The sequence below is a fragment of the Lissotriton helveticus genome, chromosome 4_1 (assembly GCF_964261635.1).
Source record: "Lissotriton helveticus chromosome 4_1, aLisHel1.1, whole genome shotgun sequence".
Taxonomy (NCBI): Eukaryota; Metazoa; Chordata; class Amphibia; order Caudata; family Salamandridae; genus Lissotriton; species Lissotriton helveticus.
The window spans coordinates 1851210561-1851229885 of record NC_136063.1 but is presented as its reverse complement, the minus strand read 5'-3'; the positions used below and the strand labels follow the sequence as shown (position 1 = coordinate 1851229885).

Genomic DNA, 19325 nt, shown 5'->3' with positions numbered 1-19325 from the left:
GGGTTTTGGGTAGTGTTGTAGTGTTTGCGTAGTGTAGGGTCATGCTGGGGGTAGTGTTTTAGGGTTTAGGGTAGTGTTGTAGTGTTTGCGTAGTGTAGGGTCATGCTGGGGGTAGTGTTTTAGGGTTTAGGGTAGTGTTGTAGTGTTTGCGTAGTGTAGGGTCATGCTGGGGGTAGTGTTTTAGGGTTTAGGGTAGTGTTGTAGTGTTTGCGTAGTGTAGGGTCATGCTGGGGGTAGTGTTTTAGGGTTTTGGGTAGTGTTGTAGTGTTTGCGTAGTGTAGGGTCATGCTGGGGTGTAGTGTTTTAGGGTTTTGGGTAGTGTTGTAGTGTTTGCGTAGTGTAGGGTCATGCTGGGGTGTAGTGTTTTAGGGTTTTGGGTAGTGTTGTAGTGTTTGCGTAGTGTAGGGTCATGCTGGGGGTAGTGTTTTAGGGTTTTGGGTAGTGTTGTAGTGTTTGCGTAGTGTAGGGTCATGCTGGGGGTAGTGTTTTAGGGTTTTGGGTAGTGTTGTAGTGTTTGCGTAGTGTAGGGTCATGCTGGGGGGTAGTGTTTTAGGGTTTTGGGTAGTGTTGTAGTGTTTGCGTAGTGTAGGGTCATGCTGGGGGTAGTGTTTTAGGGTTTTGGGTAGTGTTGTAGTGTTTGCGTAGTGTAGGGTCATGCTGGGGGTAGTGTTTTAGGGTTTAGGGTAGTGTTGTAGTGTTTGCGTAGTGTAGGGTCATGCTGGGGGTAGTGTTTTAGGGTTTAGGGTAGTGTTGTAGTGTTTGCGTAGTGTAGGGTCATGCTGGGGGTAGTGTTTTAGGGTTTAGGGTAGTGTTGTAGTGTTTGCGTAGTGTAGGGTCATGCTGGGGGTAGTGTTTTAGGGTTTAGGGTAGTGTTGTAGTGTTTGCGTAGTGTAGGGTCATGCTGGGGGTAGTGTTTTAGGGTTTAGGGTAGTGTTGTAGTGTTTGCGTAGTGTAGGGTCATGCTGGGGTGTAGTGTTTTAGGGTTTTGGGTAGTGTTGTAGTGTTTGCGTAGTGTAGGGTCATGCTGGGGGTAGTGTTTTAGGGTTTAGGGTAGTGTTGTAGTGTTTGCGTAGTGTAGGGTCATGCTGGGGTGTAGTGTTTTAGGGTTTTGGGTAGTGTTGTAGTGTTTGCGTAGTGTAGGGTCATGCTGGGGGTAGTGTTTTAGGGTTTAGGGTAGTGTTGTAGTGTTTGTGTAGTGTAGGGTCATGCTGGGGGTAGTGTTTTAGGGTTTAGGGTAGTGTTGTAGTGTTTGCGTAGGGTAGGGTCATGCTGGGGTGTAGTGTTTTAGGGTTTTGGGTAGTGTTGTAGTGTTTGCGTAGTGTAGGGTCATGCTGGGGGTAGTGTTTTAGGGTTTAGGGTAGTGTTGTAGTGTTTGTGTAGTGTAGGGTCATGCTGGGGGTAGTGTTTTAGGGTTTAGGGTAGTGTTGTACTGTTTGTGTAGTGTAGGGTCATGCTGGGGGTAGTGTTTTAGGGTTTAGGGTAGTTTAGTTGTTTAGTGTATGCTAAAGGCATATTCGTTCTAAAAGTTTTCGTTATTTTAATTTGCGGCCTAATAGTACATGCAGGATTTTTTTTGCGGACTGATGGTATGCAGGATTTCGTCATATATTCGCTAATCATACTTTCTATGGCAAAATGAACCCCCTCATTTTGTTCCTTTTTAAATTAAATGTTTTAAGAGTTACCACTTTATTCCAATCAAGATGGCTTCAGGTGTGCCATACCTTTGTAATAAGTAGGACTGTTAGCACTCTAGTTGTTCTTTAGAACACTCTGGGACATTCTGTCATTGGGCTATAGTTGGGCTACATCTGGCTGATATTTGGGCTACATTTGTTTTTTTTGTCTCTGGTGGCCATCTTTGGGCTACATTGGGCTACATTGGGCTACATTTGGGCTCCAACATATATATAGCCCAATGTAGCCCAATATATATTTTTCAAAGTTAATTTTCGTAAAAACCACTGGAGCCTATATCTTGAGACATAGCAAAGGCACATCGGGCTACCAGTCCCTACAATTTTGCCAAGTTTGGTGTAAATCCATTCAGCCGTTCAGGCTAAAAGTGAGGCCAACCGCCCTATGGAAAATTGCATGGGAAAAACACGTTTTGGGACCCCCCTTTTTTCTTGGGCCCCCCTTGACGAAACCCCCCCCAAATTTTCAGGGGCTGCTCAGAAACAAAATGTTCCATTTTCCTGAAAATTTCAGCCAATTCTGTCCTCAAACGCCAAAGTTATTCGACATAGAATTTTCAAAAATCCCATAGGAAAAAAATCCTAACTATATATACCTACTGGCTATCGCCAGTAGGTAATATATATATATATATATATATATATATATATATATATATAAAAACCAACAAAGTTTTTTTCCCATTAAGGAGAGCCACACAGGTAGGGAAGTACAAATCGTGTTTAATCTGTGAAGTTGCAGCAAAGTCGATGAAACAAACACCAAAATTAATCCATAGCTGCCTGATGCGTTTCATGCTAACAAAAGCATTTCTTCAGAGGCAAAAAGTCATTCAACTGCATTTAGCATCAGCAATCATTTTATACTTAGTCCCACCTCTCTCAGCGGGCGTCGGCTCGCGCTGCGCCTCACTAAGCATGATGGTCCTTGTAGTTTGAGTCTTCCTCCAGTGAGTTTGCTGAATGTGATGACAGTTTCAAATAAAACCCCAATGGGTAGGGGAAGAACTACTTTGCACCTTGGTCTGAATGGAACTTTCGGTAACGCTTTTTCTGGTGGATACAGTATCTGCCTGTGGATTCCTCACCTTGTGAATATCCCACAACATTCGGAAATTCTTTTTGTAGCTTTGCGCCGCCGAAGACGACGTCACAGAAGCGCGGCATCGCGCGCGGCTCCGCTGACGTCACCGACTCCATAATAGGCCCACGTCAGCGTGATGACATCAGTTCCGCCCTTTTTTCCGTGCCTTCGAGGCACACGGATGGACCGATCACAGTAGAAATATATACACAGTATACACAGTACACAATAGTCAATATAACACACATAGTGTGAAGACAATGAAGCTAATCAAGTAGAATAACACACTGCTTTTGAAAGCAACACATATGCATTAAAACATTGCCAATAACTTAGGTATAGAAGAGTGGACACGGGGAGGCGGGTGGGCCAGTGAGGAATCCACAGGCAGATACTGTATCCACCAGAAAAAGCGATACCGAAGATAAGTAACTTGTTCTTCTGATGGAAACATCTTCTAGTGGATTCCTCACCTTGTGAATAGAGTCCCGCAGCAGTCCCCTCTCCCGGAGGAGGGTGTCCACTCTCCTAAAGCAGAAAATCCTGGAGGACAGAACGCGCAAAGTGGCCATCCCTCCTCACTTCGGAACCCAAGCAGTAATGATTCGCGAAAGTGTGGAGGGAGGCCCAAGTCGCCGCTCTACAAATGTCCTCTACAGGTACACCCCTAGACAAAGCAGATGTAGCAGACCTTGCTCTAGTGGAATGAGCTCTTAAACCTTCAGGATGCTCCTTTCCCGCCAGAGAGTATCAAATCTTGATACACAAGACAATCCATCTTGACAGCGTGCGCTTGTGCACAGCCTTGCCTCTTCTGGCTCCAACAAAACCAACAAAGAGCTGGTCATCCACTCTGAAGTCCCTGGTCCTGTCCAGGTAGTAGCTCACCGCCCTCTTCGGGTCCAAGCGGTGAAGTCTCTCCTCCTCCTTGGAAGGGTGAGGGGGAGGATAAAAGATAGGGAGGGTAATGGACTGTCCTAGATGGAAGGGAGTTACCACCTTAGGCAGAAAAGCAGCCCTGGTCCTGAGAACCATTCGTTCAGCATGAATGGTCACGAATGGGGGTTTAGAACTAAGAGCTTGAAGCTCACTTACCCTCCTTGCCGAGGTAATTGCAACCAGGAAGACCGTTTTAAAAGACAACAGTCTGAGAGGACACTTGTGTAAAGGTTCAAAGGGTGAACCCATCAAGAAAGTAAGTACAAGGTTCAAGTCCCATTGAGGCACAATAAAGGGAGTAGGAGGAAATTTATTCGTAAGGCCTTTTAGAAACCTCAAGACAACAGGAGATTTAAGTAAAGACGGCTGATCCAACAAACAGAGAAATGCCGACAATGCAGATAAATAACCTTTGACTGTAGCTACAGCAAACCCTTGCTGAGCCAGAGAAAGCGCAAACTGAAGTATGTCAGATAAACAAGCCCTCAAAGGATCAATGGTTTTCTCTCCACACCAAGAAACAAACTTAGACCAAGTATAAGAGTAATTAGACTTGGTGGAGTAACGCCTGGCCGATAAAATGACATCCACAACATCATGTGGGAGAGAAAAGGAATTCAGGTTGCCCCGTTCAATCTTCAGGCATGAAGGTGTAAGGTCTGGAGGTGGGGGTGTAGAACCTGCCCCTCCATCTGAGAGAGGAGATCTGCCCTGAGAGGGAGACGGAGCGGCGGGCACGAGGAGAGGTGGAGAAGATCTGTGTACCACACCCTTCTTGGCCAATCCGGGGCGATCAATATGACTTGGGCCCGGTCTTAGCGAATCTTCCTCAGAACCCGATGAATCAAGGGTATGGGAGGAAACGCGTAAAGGAGTTTTGAATCCCAACGCAACTGAAACGCGTTCCCCCAAAGCTCCCTGCATAGGAAACTGGAGACTGCAGAATGACGGGCAGTGAGCATTCTCATGAGTGGCGAACAGGTCCAACCGAGGAGTTCCCCACGTCTGGAAGAGGTGACAAACTACCTCTGGATGAAGCCTCCACTCCTGGTCGGCTGAGAACTGCCGACTGAGACTGTCTGCACGTAAGTTCAGAACTCCGGCCAGATGATATGCCATCAGACAAATCTGATGGTCCTGAACCCAGGACTAGAGACGCACAGCCTCCCTGCAGAGACACTGCGACCCCACTCCTCCCTGCTTGTTGGCATACCACATCACGGTAGTGTTGTCCATCAGGACTTGAATCGACTGACCGCGAAGGGAAGAGAGGAAGGCCTTGAGCGCCAGATGTATCGCCCGCAACTCTATAAGGTTGATGTGAAGCAACCTTTCCTCTGTAGACCAAAGACCCTTGATCTCCAGATCCCCCAGATGAGCACCCCACCCTAGAGTGGATGCACCCGTTATCACCGTGGCCACCGAGGGAGGTAGGTGGAAGGGCTTCCCCTGAGTCAGATTGCCCTCCACTCTCCACCAAGACAGATCCGCTGCAGTTTCTCTGGAGATCCTGATCGACTCCCTGAGATCTCCGTTGTGTTGATACCACTGCCTGCGGAGGCACCACTGGAGTGCCCTCATGTGCCAGCATGCATGGTTGACCAGCAGAATGCAGGAAGCCATCAGACCGAGCAGACGAAGGACCTTCAGGACTGGAACGACTGCTCCATTGTAAAATTAAGGAATCATTTCCTGTACGTTGAGAATCCTTTTAGGAGGAGGGAATGCACAACATACAGTTGTGTCCAGTACAGCACCTGTGAACAGGTTGCGCTGGGAGGGCACCAGGTGAGATTTGGGCACATTTATCCAAAAACCCAACCTGTACAACAACTGAGTTGTGACTTGCAGATGATGGAGCACTATCTCTGGAGATTCTGCTTTGATCAGCCAATCATCCAGATAAGGGAATACCGGTATCCCAGACCTTCAGAGATGTGCCGCCACCACAGCCCTCACCTTGGTGAAGACTCGAGGCGCAGTAGTAAGACCAAACGGAAGGACCGCAAACTGGTAATGTTGCGAACCCACCGTGAAACGGAAATACTTCCTGTGCGACTTCAGGATAGGGATGTAAAAATACGCATCCTGCAAGTCGATTGACACCATCCAGTCTTCTTCCAGCAGCGCTTGAAGAACCTGCGCAAGGGTGAGCATCTTGAACTTCTCCTGCTTCAGAAAAAGATTCAAGATCCTGAGATCCAGGATTGGACGAAGTCTGCCATCCATCTTGGGGATCAGGAAATAACGGGAGTAGCATCCCTGACCCCTTTCCTGCTCTGGAACCACCTCTATCGCACCTTTTTTCAGTAGTGTTAAGACTTCCTCTTGCAAGAGAAGCAGGTGGTCCCCTGAGCAAAACCCTGGCAAGGAGGATAATTCGGAGGGAACTCCGGGAAGGGAAGTGCATACCCATTCTCTACGAGACTGAGAACCCAAAGGTCTGATGTGACCGATTCCCAATCCCGTAGAAAATAGGTAAGCTGACCCCCTACAGGACCCGCATGATCCGGAATGGCGGATCTAGGGCTGCTTTGCTGATGATGGAGGGGGGTGGGAAGAGGAAGAGGAAGAAGAGGAAGAGGAGGAAGAGGAGGAGACTTGGTGTCCTCGAGGACGAGCTCTTTGCTTGCCCCTGTAGGATTTATAAAGCGGATTTTGCTGTTGCTGCTGTTGAGTTTGATGGTAGGGTCGAAAGGAGGAACGTCCAAAACCCCTATATCTTTTATTTGCAGTGCCCCTGGTCTGCAACCCCAAAGATCTGGCAGTAGCCCTACTGTCCTTAAATCTTTCTAAAGCTGCATCAGTCTTTTTGCCAAAAAGACCAGAACCATCAAAGGGTAAATCCAATAAGGCTGCTTGAACGTCCGCATAAAAGTCAGATGACTTTAACCAGGCTGCTCCCCATAACCCTAGCTACTGAGTCAGCAGTGTCAAGTCCGCTTTGTATAACTTGACGCGCAGCAGCTTGTGTGTCAGCTAACACCTCATTAAAATCCTTTCTGTCCTCCTCCGTAATCTTAGGAGCCAACTGCTTTACAGAGTCCATTAATGCATGTATGTATCTCCCCAAAAGGCACGTGGCATTAGTTGATTTAAGAGCCATACTCGCCGATGAGAATATTTTCTTCGCAGTTTGATCTTGTTTCTTAGACTCCTTGTCTCCAGGCACTTGAGGGAAAGCACCAACAGACTTCTTTGAACAGGCTGCCTGTATCACCAAACTTTCCGGCAAAGGGTGTGATGATAAAAAATCTGGGTCACTCTATACCTTTTCGCAACCCCCTTAGCAAAGTACAGGAGCTGTGAGAGGCCTGTTCCAAACCTCCAATATAGGTTCTGTCAAAGCCTCATTAAAAGGAAGTAATGGTTCCACAACAAAAGATGGGAATTGGAGGACTTCTGTCAAAAGATTAGATTTGAATTCAGCAGTATGAAGGCTTAAATTCAAAAGATCTGCAGCCTTCTTGATGACCACATGGTATGGTGCAACGTCTTTTGAAGGGGCATCTGAAACAGAAGATAGCTCCCAATCAGGCGAAAGCTCCAAACCGCTAGCCTCCCTCAAGTCGTCAAAATAATCCTCTTGAAGCTCACCTTCTTCGACTTCAGCTTCAGCCTCAGCCTCTCTATACCTCCGCTCTTCAACAAGGCGCTGAGTTTCACGCCTCGATCTCTCCTTCAAGAGCGGCATCGTCGGATCCGCAATCGACTCCGACGGAGCCGGAGCCGGCGTCGAGATCGGATCCGGGAGCACAGGCCGATGTTCTCGAGGTCAGACCGGCGCCGGTGACGACGTTATCGCCGAGAAATGCCAAGGCGGAGTCGGCGCCGGCATAAATGGCATAAATGGAGCTGGAGCATAAGAATGGGGAACTCCCAGATTATATGCCAATGGACCCATGGGACCTGACAGTGCACCAGAGTGGTACAAAGCTCTTGAGTAGACGCCATACATCACGTTCAAAAACTGTGTGGGGTCTTGACCTGGAGCTGGAAAGGGCGGGTAAGGACCCACAGGATGCTCACGTGGAGGCTCCGGATTTGCCTCCTCTTCTACAGGTGGATTAATCAGAGTCATCAAACCCTCTATTAAAGGAGCCTCTTCTTCCTCTCGAGCCGGAGACGGCGCCGAAGAAGGATTCGATACCAGAGCCGGATCCTGAATCTCTGGTGAAGGAGATACTTCATCTTTTCCATGTCTCCTCCTTCGGTCTCGAATCCGAGTCTTTTCCAGAATGATGACGAGATCCATGTCTTTTCTTCTTATGCTTCTTTTTTGCTGATCTAGAAGCATGTCCCGATGACGACTTCGAAGGTGACACCGTGCGGGACCTCGATCTCGACCTCGTCCGCCTCGACCGTGACCTCGAAGTCTTCTTTTCCTTTTTTTACCTTTCAATTTGGCCACCAGAAGTTTCGCCTCTCTCTCACGAAGGGCTTTTGGGATCATCTTCTTGCAGGAAGAACACCCATCCACATCGTGGTCCGAACTCAGGCACCAAATACAGTCTTCGTGCGGGTCCGTAATCGACATCATCTTTCCGCACTCCCCGCACGGCTTGAAGCCGGTCTTCTTAATAGACATCTTCAACAAGAGACAAAGAAGCAAGAAGACACCAGACAGATAACAACAGTAACAAAGTTACCAACAGCTACAGAGGATCCCTCGAAAACCGTTAGCGGCGACGACGCGGAAAAAAGGGAACTGATGTCATCACGCCGACGTGGGCATATTATTGAGTCGGTGACGTCAGCGGAGCCGTGCGCGATGCCGTGCTTCTGTGACGTCGTCGCGAAGCTACAAATAGAATTTCCGAATGTTGCTGACGCAGGGGGATATTCACAAGGTGAGGAATCCACTGGCGGATGTATCCATCAGAAATATATTTACGCCTTTGTACCTTTTTGAGAGTGGTAGGAAGACCTACCACAGGAATGGCTTTGGATAGGGGACCTTTCTTTTGGCCTCAACTGGCTTGGAGTCTTCTGGTATTTGGCGACATTCAACTTTGCCACAAGGTCATGTATAGCCTTCGGGTTCATCTGGGTGCACTTGTTGCAAGTGCTAGAGTTGTGTGCTGATCCCAAGGACAAAAGACATACCTGGTAGGGGATCGATCACAGACATCTGTTTACATAAATCCCTACAAGGTATAAACCTTGTAATTTTCGGAGGAGATATTTTCCCTTGCACACTAGGGTAGGTTTAAACTGATTTCAACGATAAAAGAAACCTTTAAATTCACAAGGGCTAGCTCTGGATCCGCATCTAGTGATGCATAAAGAAAGAAACTGATGTCACATAGGTGGCGCTTATATACAGCTTTGCACATCACATCTGGAGCAGAATTAAATTGGTCCAGAGCCACATGACACCACCTACTGTCGCGCTGTGGTAGTGCTTGAAAAATTCTAGATCCAGTCGAATACCTGGGAAGCATTCAATTGGTGAGGAATCTACTGTTAGGAATCTGTGGTTAAGAGGATCCCATCAGAAGTTAAAATACAATAACCATAAAATAAAAAGTGCACAATCATAGCGCATTTAAATAAACTAATCTGATCATGGTTTATAATGTATTAAAAACATATTTGTCCAGTGGAGTAAAATTTATTTTCAAATGATAACACTCACCCTTTGAACAGGATGCAAAGGTTTCCTTTTCTTTTCAAGAGTATACAAATGAACTTCTATTTCACCTTTGGCATTTCTACATTCTTCCTGAACCCTATAAAAACATTTGTGAAAATGGATGTCATCAATAAAATATTCACATATCATCTAGAAACTATTAATATCTAATCCTTGAAAAAAACATACATTGTTTTCACAAATAACTTCAGAAGATGTATTCAACTATGATTATACAATATGGATATCTACGAGACATACATGCTGAACATTTCAGTCACAACCGGTCATTTCCTCCTGACTGCCCGGTTCCAAAGATAAACCTCTCAGACCTACGAAGTGAAGAAAAATAACAAGTTCCAAATGATCCCTCCCTCATATTTGACCTGACAAAGTACCCATATTAGTACTGATTAGCAGCTCTGCCAAAGACTCAGTAGGATATTGCTGAATCCCCTCTGCCCGCTCCTTGCTCAACCCACACAGGCATATAGAGCTATAGAGCTATAGAGCTGTATGATAAAAGATTTATTATATGCCAATGTAGTACAGAAGAACAAGTTACTTACCTTAAGTAATGCTTTACCGGGAACAGACTCTGACTAGCCACATATTCCTTACCTTAGAATTGTCCCCAGGCATCAGGCTGGACCTGGAAATGTTTCGAGAGCAGTAGCCTTGTGCACTGGTGTAGCTAACTGGAATTTTGTTGCAGTTGGCCCCACACCTTTTCCCCCCTTTTTGACTGCTAGATGCTGGTTTTAAACTCCGACAATGGACTGAATCCTGCTAACCAGACATCAGTGGCAGTGCTCTTTCCCCTAAAAAAAGTTAAAGTCGATTTATAATCCAATTGCCCAGGTCTTTAGCACCCCTGTAAGTACCTAGCAATTGGTGCCCCTGGTACCTAGGGCATGGATACTAAAGAGGTCCCCCTAAAGGCTGCAGCAACTCTTAAGCCACCCTAAGGGGCCCACACACAAATTACATGCAGACTTCCATTGCAGACTGTGTGGAATTTGCAAACCATTCTGATAAAAAAAAACAGTACACTGACTCTGTGCCCTGCCAAAGTGCACTAGATGCACTATATGCAAGTCACTTCTACAGCAGGCATTAGAGCCCTAAGGCAAGGTGAATTATAGTATATGTGTGAGAAGTTGGCCTGATTTAGAACACTCTGGGACATTCTGTCATTGGGCTATAGTTGGGCTACATCTGGCTGATATTTGGGCTACATTTGTTTTTTTTGTCTCTGGTGGCCATCTTTGGGCTACATTGGGCTACATTGGGCTACATTTGGGCTCCAACATATATATAGCCCAATGTAGCCCAATATATATTTTTCAAAGTTAATTTTCGTAAAAACCACTGGAGCCTATATCTTGAGACATAGCAAAGGCACATCGGGCTACCAGTCCCTACAATTTTGCCAAGTTTGGTGTAAATCCATTCAGCCGTTCAGGCTAAAAGTGAGGCCAACCGCCCTATGGAAAATTGCATGGGAAAAACACGTTTTGGGACCCCCCTTTTTTCTCGGGCCCCCCTTGACGAAACCCCCCCCAAATTTTCAGGGGCTGCTCAGAAACAAAATGTTCCATTTTCCTGAAAATTTCAGCCAATTCTGTCCTCAAACGCCAAAGTTATTCGACATAGAATTTTCAAAAATCCCATAGGAAAAAAATCCTAACTATATATACCTACTGGCTATCGCCAGTAGGTAATATATATATATATATATATATATATATATATATATATAAAAACCAACAAAGTTTTTTTCCCATTAAGGAGAGCCACACAGGTAGGGAAGTACAAATCGTGTTTAATCTGTGAAGTTGCAGCAAAGTCGATGAAACAAACACCAAAATTAATCCATAGCTGCCTGATGCGTTTCATGCTAACAAAAGCATTTCTTCAGAGGCAAAAAGTCATTCAACTGCATTTAGCATCAGCAATCATTTTATACTTAGTCCCACCTCTCTCAGCGGGCGTCGGCTCGCGCTGCGCCTCACTAAGCATGATGGTCCTTGTAGTTTGAGTCTTCCTCCAGTGAGTTTGCTGAATGTGATGACAGTTTCAAATAAAACCCCAATGGGTAGGGGAAGAACTACTTTGCACCTTGGTCTGAATGGAACTTTCGGTAACGCTTTTTCTGGTGGATACAGTATCTGCCTGTGGATTCCTCACCTTGTGAATATCCCACAACATTCGGAAATTCTTTTTGTAGCTTTGCGCCGCCGAAGACGACGTCACAGAAGCGCGGCATCGCGCGCGGCTCCGCTGACGTCACCGACTCCATAATAGGCCCACGTCAGCGTGATGACATCAGTTCCGCCCTTTTTTCCGTGCCTTCGAGGCACACGGATGGACCGATCACAGTAGAAATATATACACAGTATACACAGTACACAATAGTCAATATAACACACATAGTGTGAAGACAATGAAGCTAATCAAGTAGAATAACACACTGCTTTTGAAAGCAACACATATGCATTAAAACATTGCCAATAACTTAGGTATAGAAGAGTGGACACGGGGAGGCGGGTGGGCCAGTGAGGAATCCACAGGCAGATACTGTATCCACCAGAAAAAGCGATACCGAAGATAAGTAACTTGTTCTTCTGATGGAAACATCTTCTAGTGGATTCCTCACCTTGTGAATAGAGTCCCGCAGCAGTCCCCTCTCCCGGAGGAGGGTGTCCACTCTCCTAAAGCAGAAAATCCTGGAGGACAGAACGCGCAAAGTGGCCATCCCTCCTCACTTCGGAACCCAAGCAGTAATGATTCGCGAAAGTGTGGAGGGAGGCCCAAGTCGCCGCTCTACAAATGTCCTCTACAGGTACACCCCTAGACAAAGCAGATGTAGCAGACCTTGCTCTAGTGGAATGAGCTCTTAAACCTTCAGGATGCTCCTTTCCCGCCAGAGAGTATCAAATCTTGATACACAAGACAATCCATCTTGACAGCGTGCGCTTGTGCACAGCCTTGCCTCTTCTGGCTCCAACAAAACCAACAAAGAGCTGGTCATCCACTCTGAAGTCCCTGGTCCTGTCCAGGTAGTAGCTCACCGCCCTCTTCGGGTCCAAGCGGTGAAGTCTCTCCTCCTCCTTGGAAGGGTGAGGGGGAGGATAAAAGATAGGGAGGGTAATGGACTGTCCTAGATGGAAGGGAGTTACCACCTTAGGCAGAAAAGCAGCCCTGGTCCTGAGAACCATTCGTTCAGCATGAATGGTCACGAATGGGGGTTTAGAACTAAGAGCTTGAAGCTCACTTACCCTCCTTGCCGAGGTAATTGCAACCAGGAAGACCGTTTTAAAAGACAACAGTCTGAGAGGACACTTGTGTAAAGGTTCAAAGGGTGAACCCATCAAGAAAGTAAGTACAAGGTTCAAGTCCCATTGAGGCACAATAAAGGGAGTAGGAGGAAATTTATTCGTAAGGCCTTTTAGAAACCTCAAGACAACAGGAGATTTAAGTAAAGACGGCTGATCCAACAAACAGAGAAATGCCGACAATGCAGATAAATAACCTTTGACTGTAGCTACAGCAAACCCTTGCTGAGCCAGAGAAAGCGCAAACTGAAGTATGTCAGATAAACAAGCCCTCAAAGGATCAATGGTTTTCTCTCCACACCAAGAAACAAACTTAGACCAAGTATAAGAGTAATTAGACTTGGTGGAGTAACGCCTGGCCGATAAAATGACATCCACAACATCATGTGGGAGAGAAAAGGAATTCAGGTTGCCCCGTTCAATCTCCAGGCATGAAGGTGTAAGGTCTGGAGGTGGGGGTGTAGAACCTGCCCCTCCATCTGAGAGAGGAGATCTGCCCTGAGAGGGAGACGGAGCGGCGGGCACGAGGAGAGGTGGAGAAGATCTGTGTACCACACCCTTCTTGGCCAATCCGGGGCGATCAATATGACTTGGGCCCGGTCTTAGCGAATCTTCCTCAGAACCCGATGAATCAATGAATCAAGGGTATGGGAGGAAACGCGTAAAGGAGTTTTGAATCCCAACGCAACTGAAACGCGTTCCCCCAAAGCTCCCTGCATAGGAAACTGGAGACTGCAGAATGACGGGCAGTGAGCATTCTCATGAGTGGCGAACAGGTCCAACCGAGGAGTTCCCCACTGGCTGGACCTGGAAATGTTTCGAGAGCAGTAGCCTTGTGCACTGGTGTAGCTAACTGGAATTTTGTTGCAGTTGGCCCCACACCTTTTCCCCCCTTTTTGACTGCTAGATGCTGGTTTTAAACTCCGACAATGGACTGAATCCTGCTAACCAGACATCAGTGGCAGTGCTCTTTCCCCTAAAAAAAAGTTAAAGTCGATTTATAATCCAATTGCCCAGGTCTTTAGCACCCCTGTAAGTACCTAGCAATTGGTGCCCCTGGTACCTAGGGCATGGATACTAAAGAGGTCCCCCTAAAGGCTGCAGCAACTCTTAAGCCACCCTAAGGGGCCCACACACAAATTACATGCAGACTTCCATTGCAGACTGTGTGGAATTTGCAAACCATTCTGATAAAAAAAAACAGTACACTGACTCTGTGCCCTGCCAAAGTGCACTAGATGCACTATATGCAAGTCACTTCTACAGCAGGCATTAGAGCCCTAAGGCAAGGTGAATTATAGTATATGTGTGAGAAGTTGGCCTGATGTGCAGTGTTCACTATTCTAGTGATCACTATATATCAGTCCAAACAACCCTTATTGATGATTGGTTGTAAGTCAACCTTATAGACCAGCTATCCTAGTAGCATGGATACGAGCAGTCTAAGGCTAAGACTCTAGAGGGCGTGTTAAGCCAGCTGTTTTACCATCACATTACCCCTTGAACACCCAGTGAAAGGACACCACACAAGTGTTATGAAAATAAACAGTGTATTTATTAGAATCACAACAACCCTGTACTCTTTATGAGGTCAGGGTGCTAGGCACACAACAAAACTCTTACGAAAATACTTAAGTTAGCACAGTATACACAAATGCCCGAGGGGCACGAAAAACCATATACTCTAAAAGTGGAATGCGAAATTACTAGCAGGTAAGTACAGTACTAATAGGCTTTGGAATCGCTAGGACTTGACTAGGGAATCGTTAGATTACTTCTAGGAGGCCTAGGGGACTTGGGTGCAGAGTGTGCACTCTCACGCGGGATGCGGGACAAAGTCTATGGTAGCTAGTAACGCTAAAGTTAGTGTTCACGGGCGAACCCGACCTGGTAGGGAGAAAACGACAGTGGATCCTGACCCTTGGATAGTGAGGCTATGCTGGGGCACCGAAATGCCGAAGTTACCTAGCCCAGGGGCTGCAGCTGCATAGGTCTCAAAAGACGTCGGGAATCCTCGTCGACGAACCAGGAGCCTGGAAGAAAGATGCTGGAAGGCGACCAGTGAAGATAGTTCGAGTTGATCCAAGCCTGGATCTGGAAGATGGATGACACCTGAAAGCAGAGGGGACCAAGTTCGTGACTACTAGCCAGTAGTCAGTGGGCACCAGGAGGGCACCGGATGGTAGTCACCTCAACTAGGTGAGTGGGCGACGCTGGCTCTGCAGATCTCACGGACCAGGAGGCGTTGTCGGCGACCAGGATGGAGAGGCGAGCTGTCCCACGATGGATGAAGCTGTCGGCGTCGAAGAACCCAGGATTGGGCAACAAAGCCTTGGCTAATTCAAGCCCACGCGGTGGACTCAAAATGGCGTCTTGAGTGGACCAGGAGGGTCCGGGGTGCTCCTCTTCTGGAAGGGAGCAAGGGCCAGTCTGGAGCAACCAGACCAGCAGCAGTGATGTCGTCGGGCGTCGTTCAGAAGGCCACAAGCCAGCGGGCTAGTAGCCAAACAACGCGGTGAGCAGCAAAAAGCAGAAGGGCCCCACGCCGATCGTGGAGATGCTGGGGGGCTGATCTTCGGTGCTGGAGCTGTTCAGGGTCGGGGCTTCTCGGACCCCAAAGCACTCACCAGGAAATTACTCGGCGGGCTTGCTGTGCAGAAGTCGTGCAGTCTTGGCAATAGTCGGTCCCTTGAGGTCTCGTCGCACTCACGGTTCTCAGCTTGGCTGTAGAGGTGAGTAGAGGTCGGAGGTGCCAGGGAAGCCGGGTCTTGTCGAGCTGGGCAGTCGGATTCCGGAGGAAGGACTTACAGCAGACCGCAGTGTTCTTGCGATGGTGCCTGCGGATGCAGGGTGACTAATCCTTAGCCACAAGGGAGAATCTTGAAGAAGGAAATCTTGAAGTCCTTTCGCAGAAAGTCGTATCTTGATTCCAAGGATGATCTAATTTGGAAGGGGGCCTGCTCCTACCTTTATCTGGGAAAAGGGGGCTGGCACGCGACTAGGTCCTGCCCTATGGGTGGGACCAGGAGGGGGGTGGTTACACCCACTTCCTTGGCGGGCTTTTCCCCAGCTCAGGGTCTGGAGTGTCCCTGGAACTGGTTCAAGCCGGCCTATGCATAGTGAGCACCGGGGTGCCACTTGCAGTCACCTTCCTCTGAAGCCCTGCCTACCTAGGATACACAAAATCCTGTCTGGGACGGTGCTGGCACCGCCCCTGGCAGGAAACCCTTTGTCCTTATCTCCTGCTCTGGGAGGACTCCCAGCAGCAGGAGGGCAGACTTGTGTCTCGGTGGCAGCATCCATTTTGTGGAGCTGAGGCTCTGTTTGACTTTAACCGGGGTTAGGGGTTACATACATGTCGTGTCCCTCTAGAAGGGTGGAATGCTAACCCCGTCGCCAGAATTGGCGAGGGGTTAGTATTCCAATTCGTATGACACCTTACTCGACATGTTTTGATAAAGCGATACCAGAGTTGGCATATAACCGCGAGGATTATAATGCACTTAAGAGTATATGGTATGCGATATCATGGAAACGGCTAAGGGATAGATCCCGAAAGCCGCAGACAGGCTCAGCTCATGCCAGAGCACCATCTCACACGATTCCAAGCACTCTGCCTTCAGGATTGTTAAGGCCTGCCATAGGAGTGACTGATAGGAGATCTGTGTGTCCATTTTAGGGTTAGATATAGGTATACTATATCTAAAGCAAAGGGTGAGTACACCACCTTGCCCCAGCTGTCGTGCAGCCAGTTGCGTCAGTTTAGTTAGTCAGCCCAGGGGTGGCACAATACATGCTTCAGCCCCTGGGAGACTCCTGGGTGCACCTCAGCCCTGGGTACAGGGACTTGGAGAGGGCCCAGTGCCAATTCAGTACCTGAGTACAATTTGTATAGAGAGAACAGCTAGGCTGTGGGTCTGATTAGCAGGCCCACAGCCAGGGAAAGTCGTAAACCAGTGCAGCAAAAAGCAAAAATCTGGGTGATCATAGGATTGCAGACCCTACTCTCCTACATGACCCCCCCCCCAAACTTTGGGACAATAAACTAACCTTGACCAGGTGAGTCTTCTTGCTCTAAGTGGAAATACCTGGAGAGCCCATCAGCATTGCTGTGATCAGTACCAGGTCTATGCTCCACTGTAAAATCCATCCCCTGTAGGGAAATGGACCACCTAAGCAGTTTGGGGTTTTCACCCTTCATCTGATTTAGCCACAAGAGGGGCTTATGGTCGGTCTGAATGGTGAAGTGAGTGCCAAACAAGTAGGCCCTCAGCTTCTTCAGGGCCCAAACCACAGCAAAGGCCTCCCTCTCAATAGCTGACCAATTTTTCTCTCTGGGGGTCAGCCTCCTACTAATGAAAGCAATAGGCTGATCATTACCATCAAAATTCAGTTGAGACAGAACAGCTCCCACACCCAACTCAGAAGCATCTGTTTGGACAATGAATGGCTTGGAGTAATCTGGACTCTTAAGGATAGGTGCTGTGCAAATGGCCTGCTTTAGGTCATTGAATGCTTTCTGACAGCTTGCTGTCCACTGAACTTTCTTTGGCATCTTTTTGCTTGTCAGGTCATTAAGAGGGGTCACTATGGACCCATAATTTCTGACAAACTTCCTATAGTACCCAGTCAGGCCCAAGAAAGCTCGAACTTGAGTCTGGGTGATTGGAGGAGTCCAGTCCTTGATGGCCTGCATCTTACTCTCCAGTGGCTGAACCTGGCCTCCACCTACAAGGTGGCCCAGGTATACAACCTGTGTCTGCCCTATCTGGCACTTAGTGGCCTTGATAGTGAGGCCTGCCTTTTGCAGAGCCTCTAACACTTTCCTCAGGTGGACCAGGTGATCCTCCCAGGTGGAGCTAAAGACAGCAATATCGTCAAGATATGCTGCACAGAAGTCATCCAGCCCAGTGAGGACTTGATTCACCAACCTTTGGAAGGTGGCAGGTGCATTTTTCAAACCAAAGGGCATTACCACAAACTGATAATGCCCACCAGGGGTAGAAAATGCTGTCTTGGGTTTGGCCTCCTCAGCTAACCTGATTTGCCAATACCCAGCTGTCAAATCAAATGTACTTAAGAAGTTGGCAGAAGCCAATTTATCTATAAGTTCATCTGCTCTTGGTATTGGGTGGGCATCAGTCTTAGTGACTGCATTGAGGCCTCTGTAGTCTACGCAAAACCTCATCTCTTTCTTACCACCCTGGGTGTGAGGCTTTGGCACTAGAACTACTGGGCTAGCCCAAGGGCTATCTGAGGGCTCAATGACTCCCAGCTCCAACATTTTCTGCACTTCAGTTTTGATGCAGTCTCTAACATGATCAGGCTGTCTGTAGATTTTACTCTTGACAGGCAGACTGTCTCCAGTGTCAACATCATGGGTACACCAATCAGTTTGGCTGGGTGTCAGAGAGAACATATGTCTGAAGGATTGCAGAACCTGCCTGCAATCCTGTTGCTGATGTTCAGTGAGGCTGCCACAAAAGACAACACCATCAACTGATCCATCATCAGGATTCTGAGTGAGCAGGTCTGGGAGAGGGTCACTCTCTTCCTCCTGTCCCTCATCTGTGGCCATGAGCAAGCTCATGTCCTTCCTGTCAACATATGCCTTGAGCCTGTTAACATGGAGCACTCTGAGAGGGCTCCTGGGAGTTCCAAGGTCCACCAAGTAGGTAACCTCTCCCTTTTGCTCAATGATGGTGTGGGGCCCAGACCATTTGTCTTTCAGAGCTGCTGGGGCCACTGGCTCCAGCACCCACACCTTCTGTCCTGGCTGGTACACAGTCAGAACAGCCTTTTGGTCATGCCAAGCTTTTTGAAGTTCTTGGCTGGCCTCCAGGTTTTTAGATGCCTTTTCCATATACTCAGCCATCCTGGAGCGGAGACCAAGTACATAGTCCACTATGTTGGTTGCAGGCTTTTTGAGAGGTCTCTCCCATCCTTCCTTCACCAAACACAGGGGTCCCCTTACAGGATGCCCATACAGAAGCTCAAAAGGGCTGTAGCCAACCCCCTTCTGTGGGACCTCTCTGTAAGCAAACAAGAGGCAGGGGATCAGGACATCCCATCTTCTCCTAAGAGTTTCAGGTAGCCCATGAATCATCCCTTTGAGGGTCCTGTTGAATCTCTCAACAAGCCCATTGCATTGTGGATGATAGGGTGTGGTGAACTTGTAGTTCACACCACACTCCTTCCACATTGCAGTCAGATACCCTGACATGAAGTTTGTACCTCTGTCAGAAACGACCTCCTTAGGGAAACCCACTCTGGAGAACACTCCAACTAGGGCTCTTGCCACTACAGGTGCTGTAGTGGTCCTACGGGGAATAGCTTCAGGATACCTGGTGGCATGATCCACCGCCACCAGTATAAACTTGTGCCCTGATGCTGTCTGGGGTTCCATTGGACCAACAATGTCAATCCCCACTCTTTCAAAGGGAACCCCCACCACAGGTAGTGGTATGAGGGGGGCCTTTGTTGTGCCACCTGACTTACCACTGGCTTGGCAAGTGACACAGGAGCGACAAAACTCCTTGGTATTCTCATTCATATGGGGCCAGTGAAAGTGTGAGACAAGACTGTCCCAAGTCTTTGTCTGACCTAAGTGACCTGCAAGGGGAATCTCATGG

At 47.8% G+C, this 19325-nt stretch overlaps 1 protein-coding gene across 2 annotated transcripts in view; it reads right to left on the bottom strand.

The window, feature by feature from the left end:
• Window positions 1-19325, bottom strand: part of BRWD3 (bromodomain and WD repeat domain containing 3) — a 1637103-nt gene that overhangs the window by 1098312 nt on the left and 519466 nt on the right. For both annotated transcript variants that reach the window (XM_078688510.1, XM_078688511.1), the window contains one exon: window positions 9359-9452. In XM_078688510.1, coding sequence (XP_078544636.1) covers window positions 9359-9452 — 94 coding nt within the window. The remainder of the gene's footprint in view (window positions 1-9358; window positions 9453-19325) is intronic.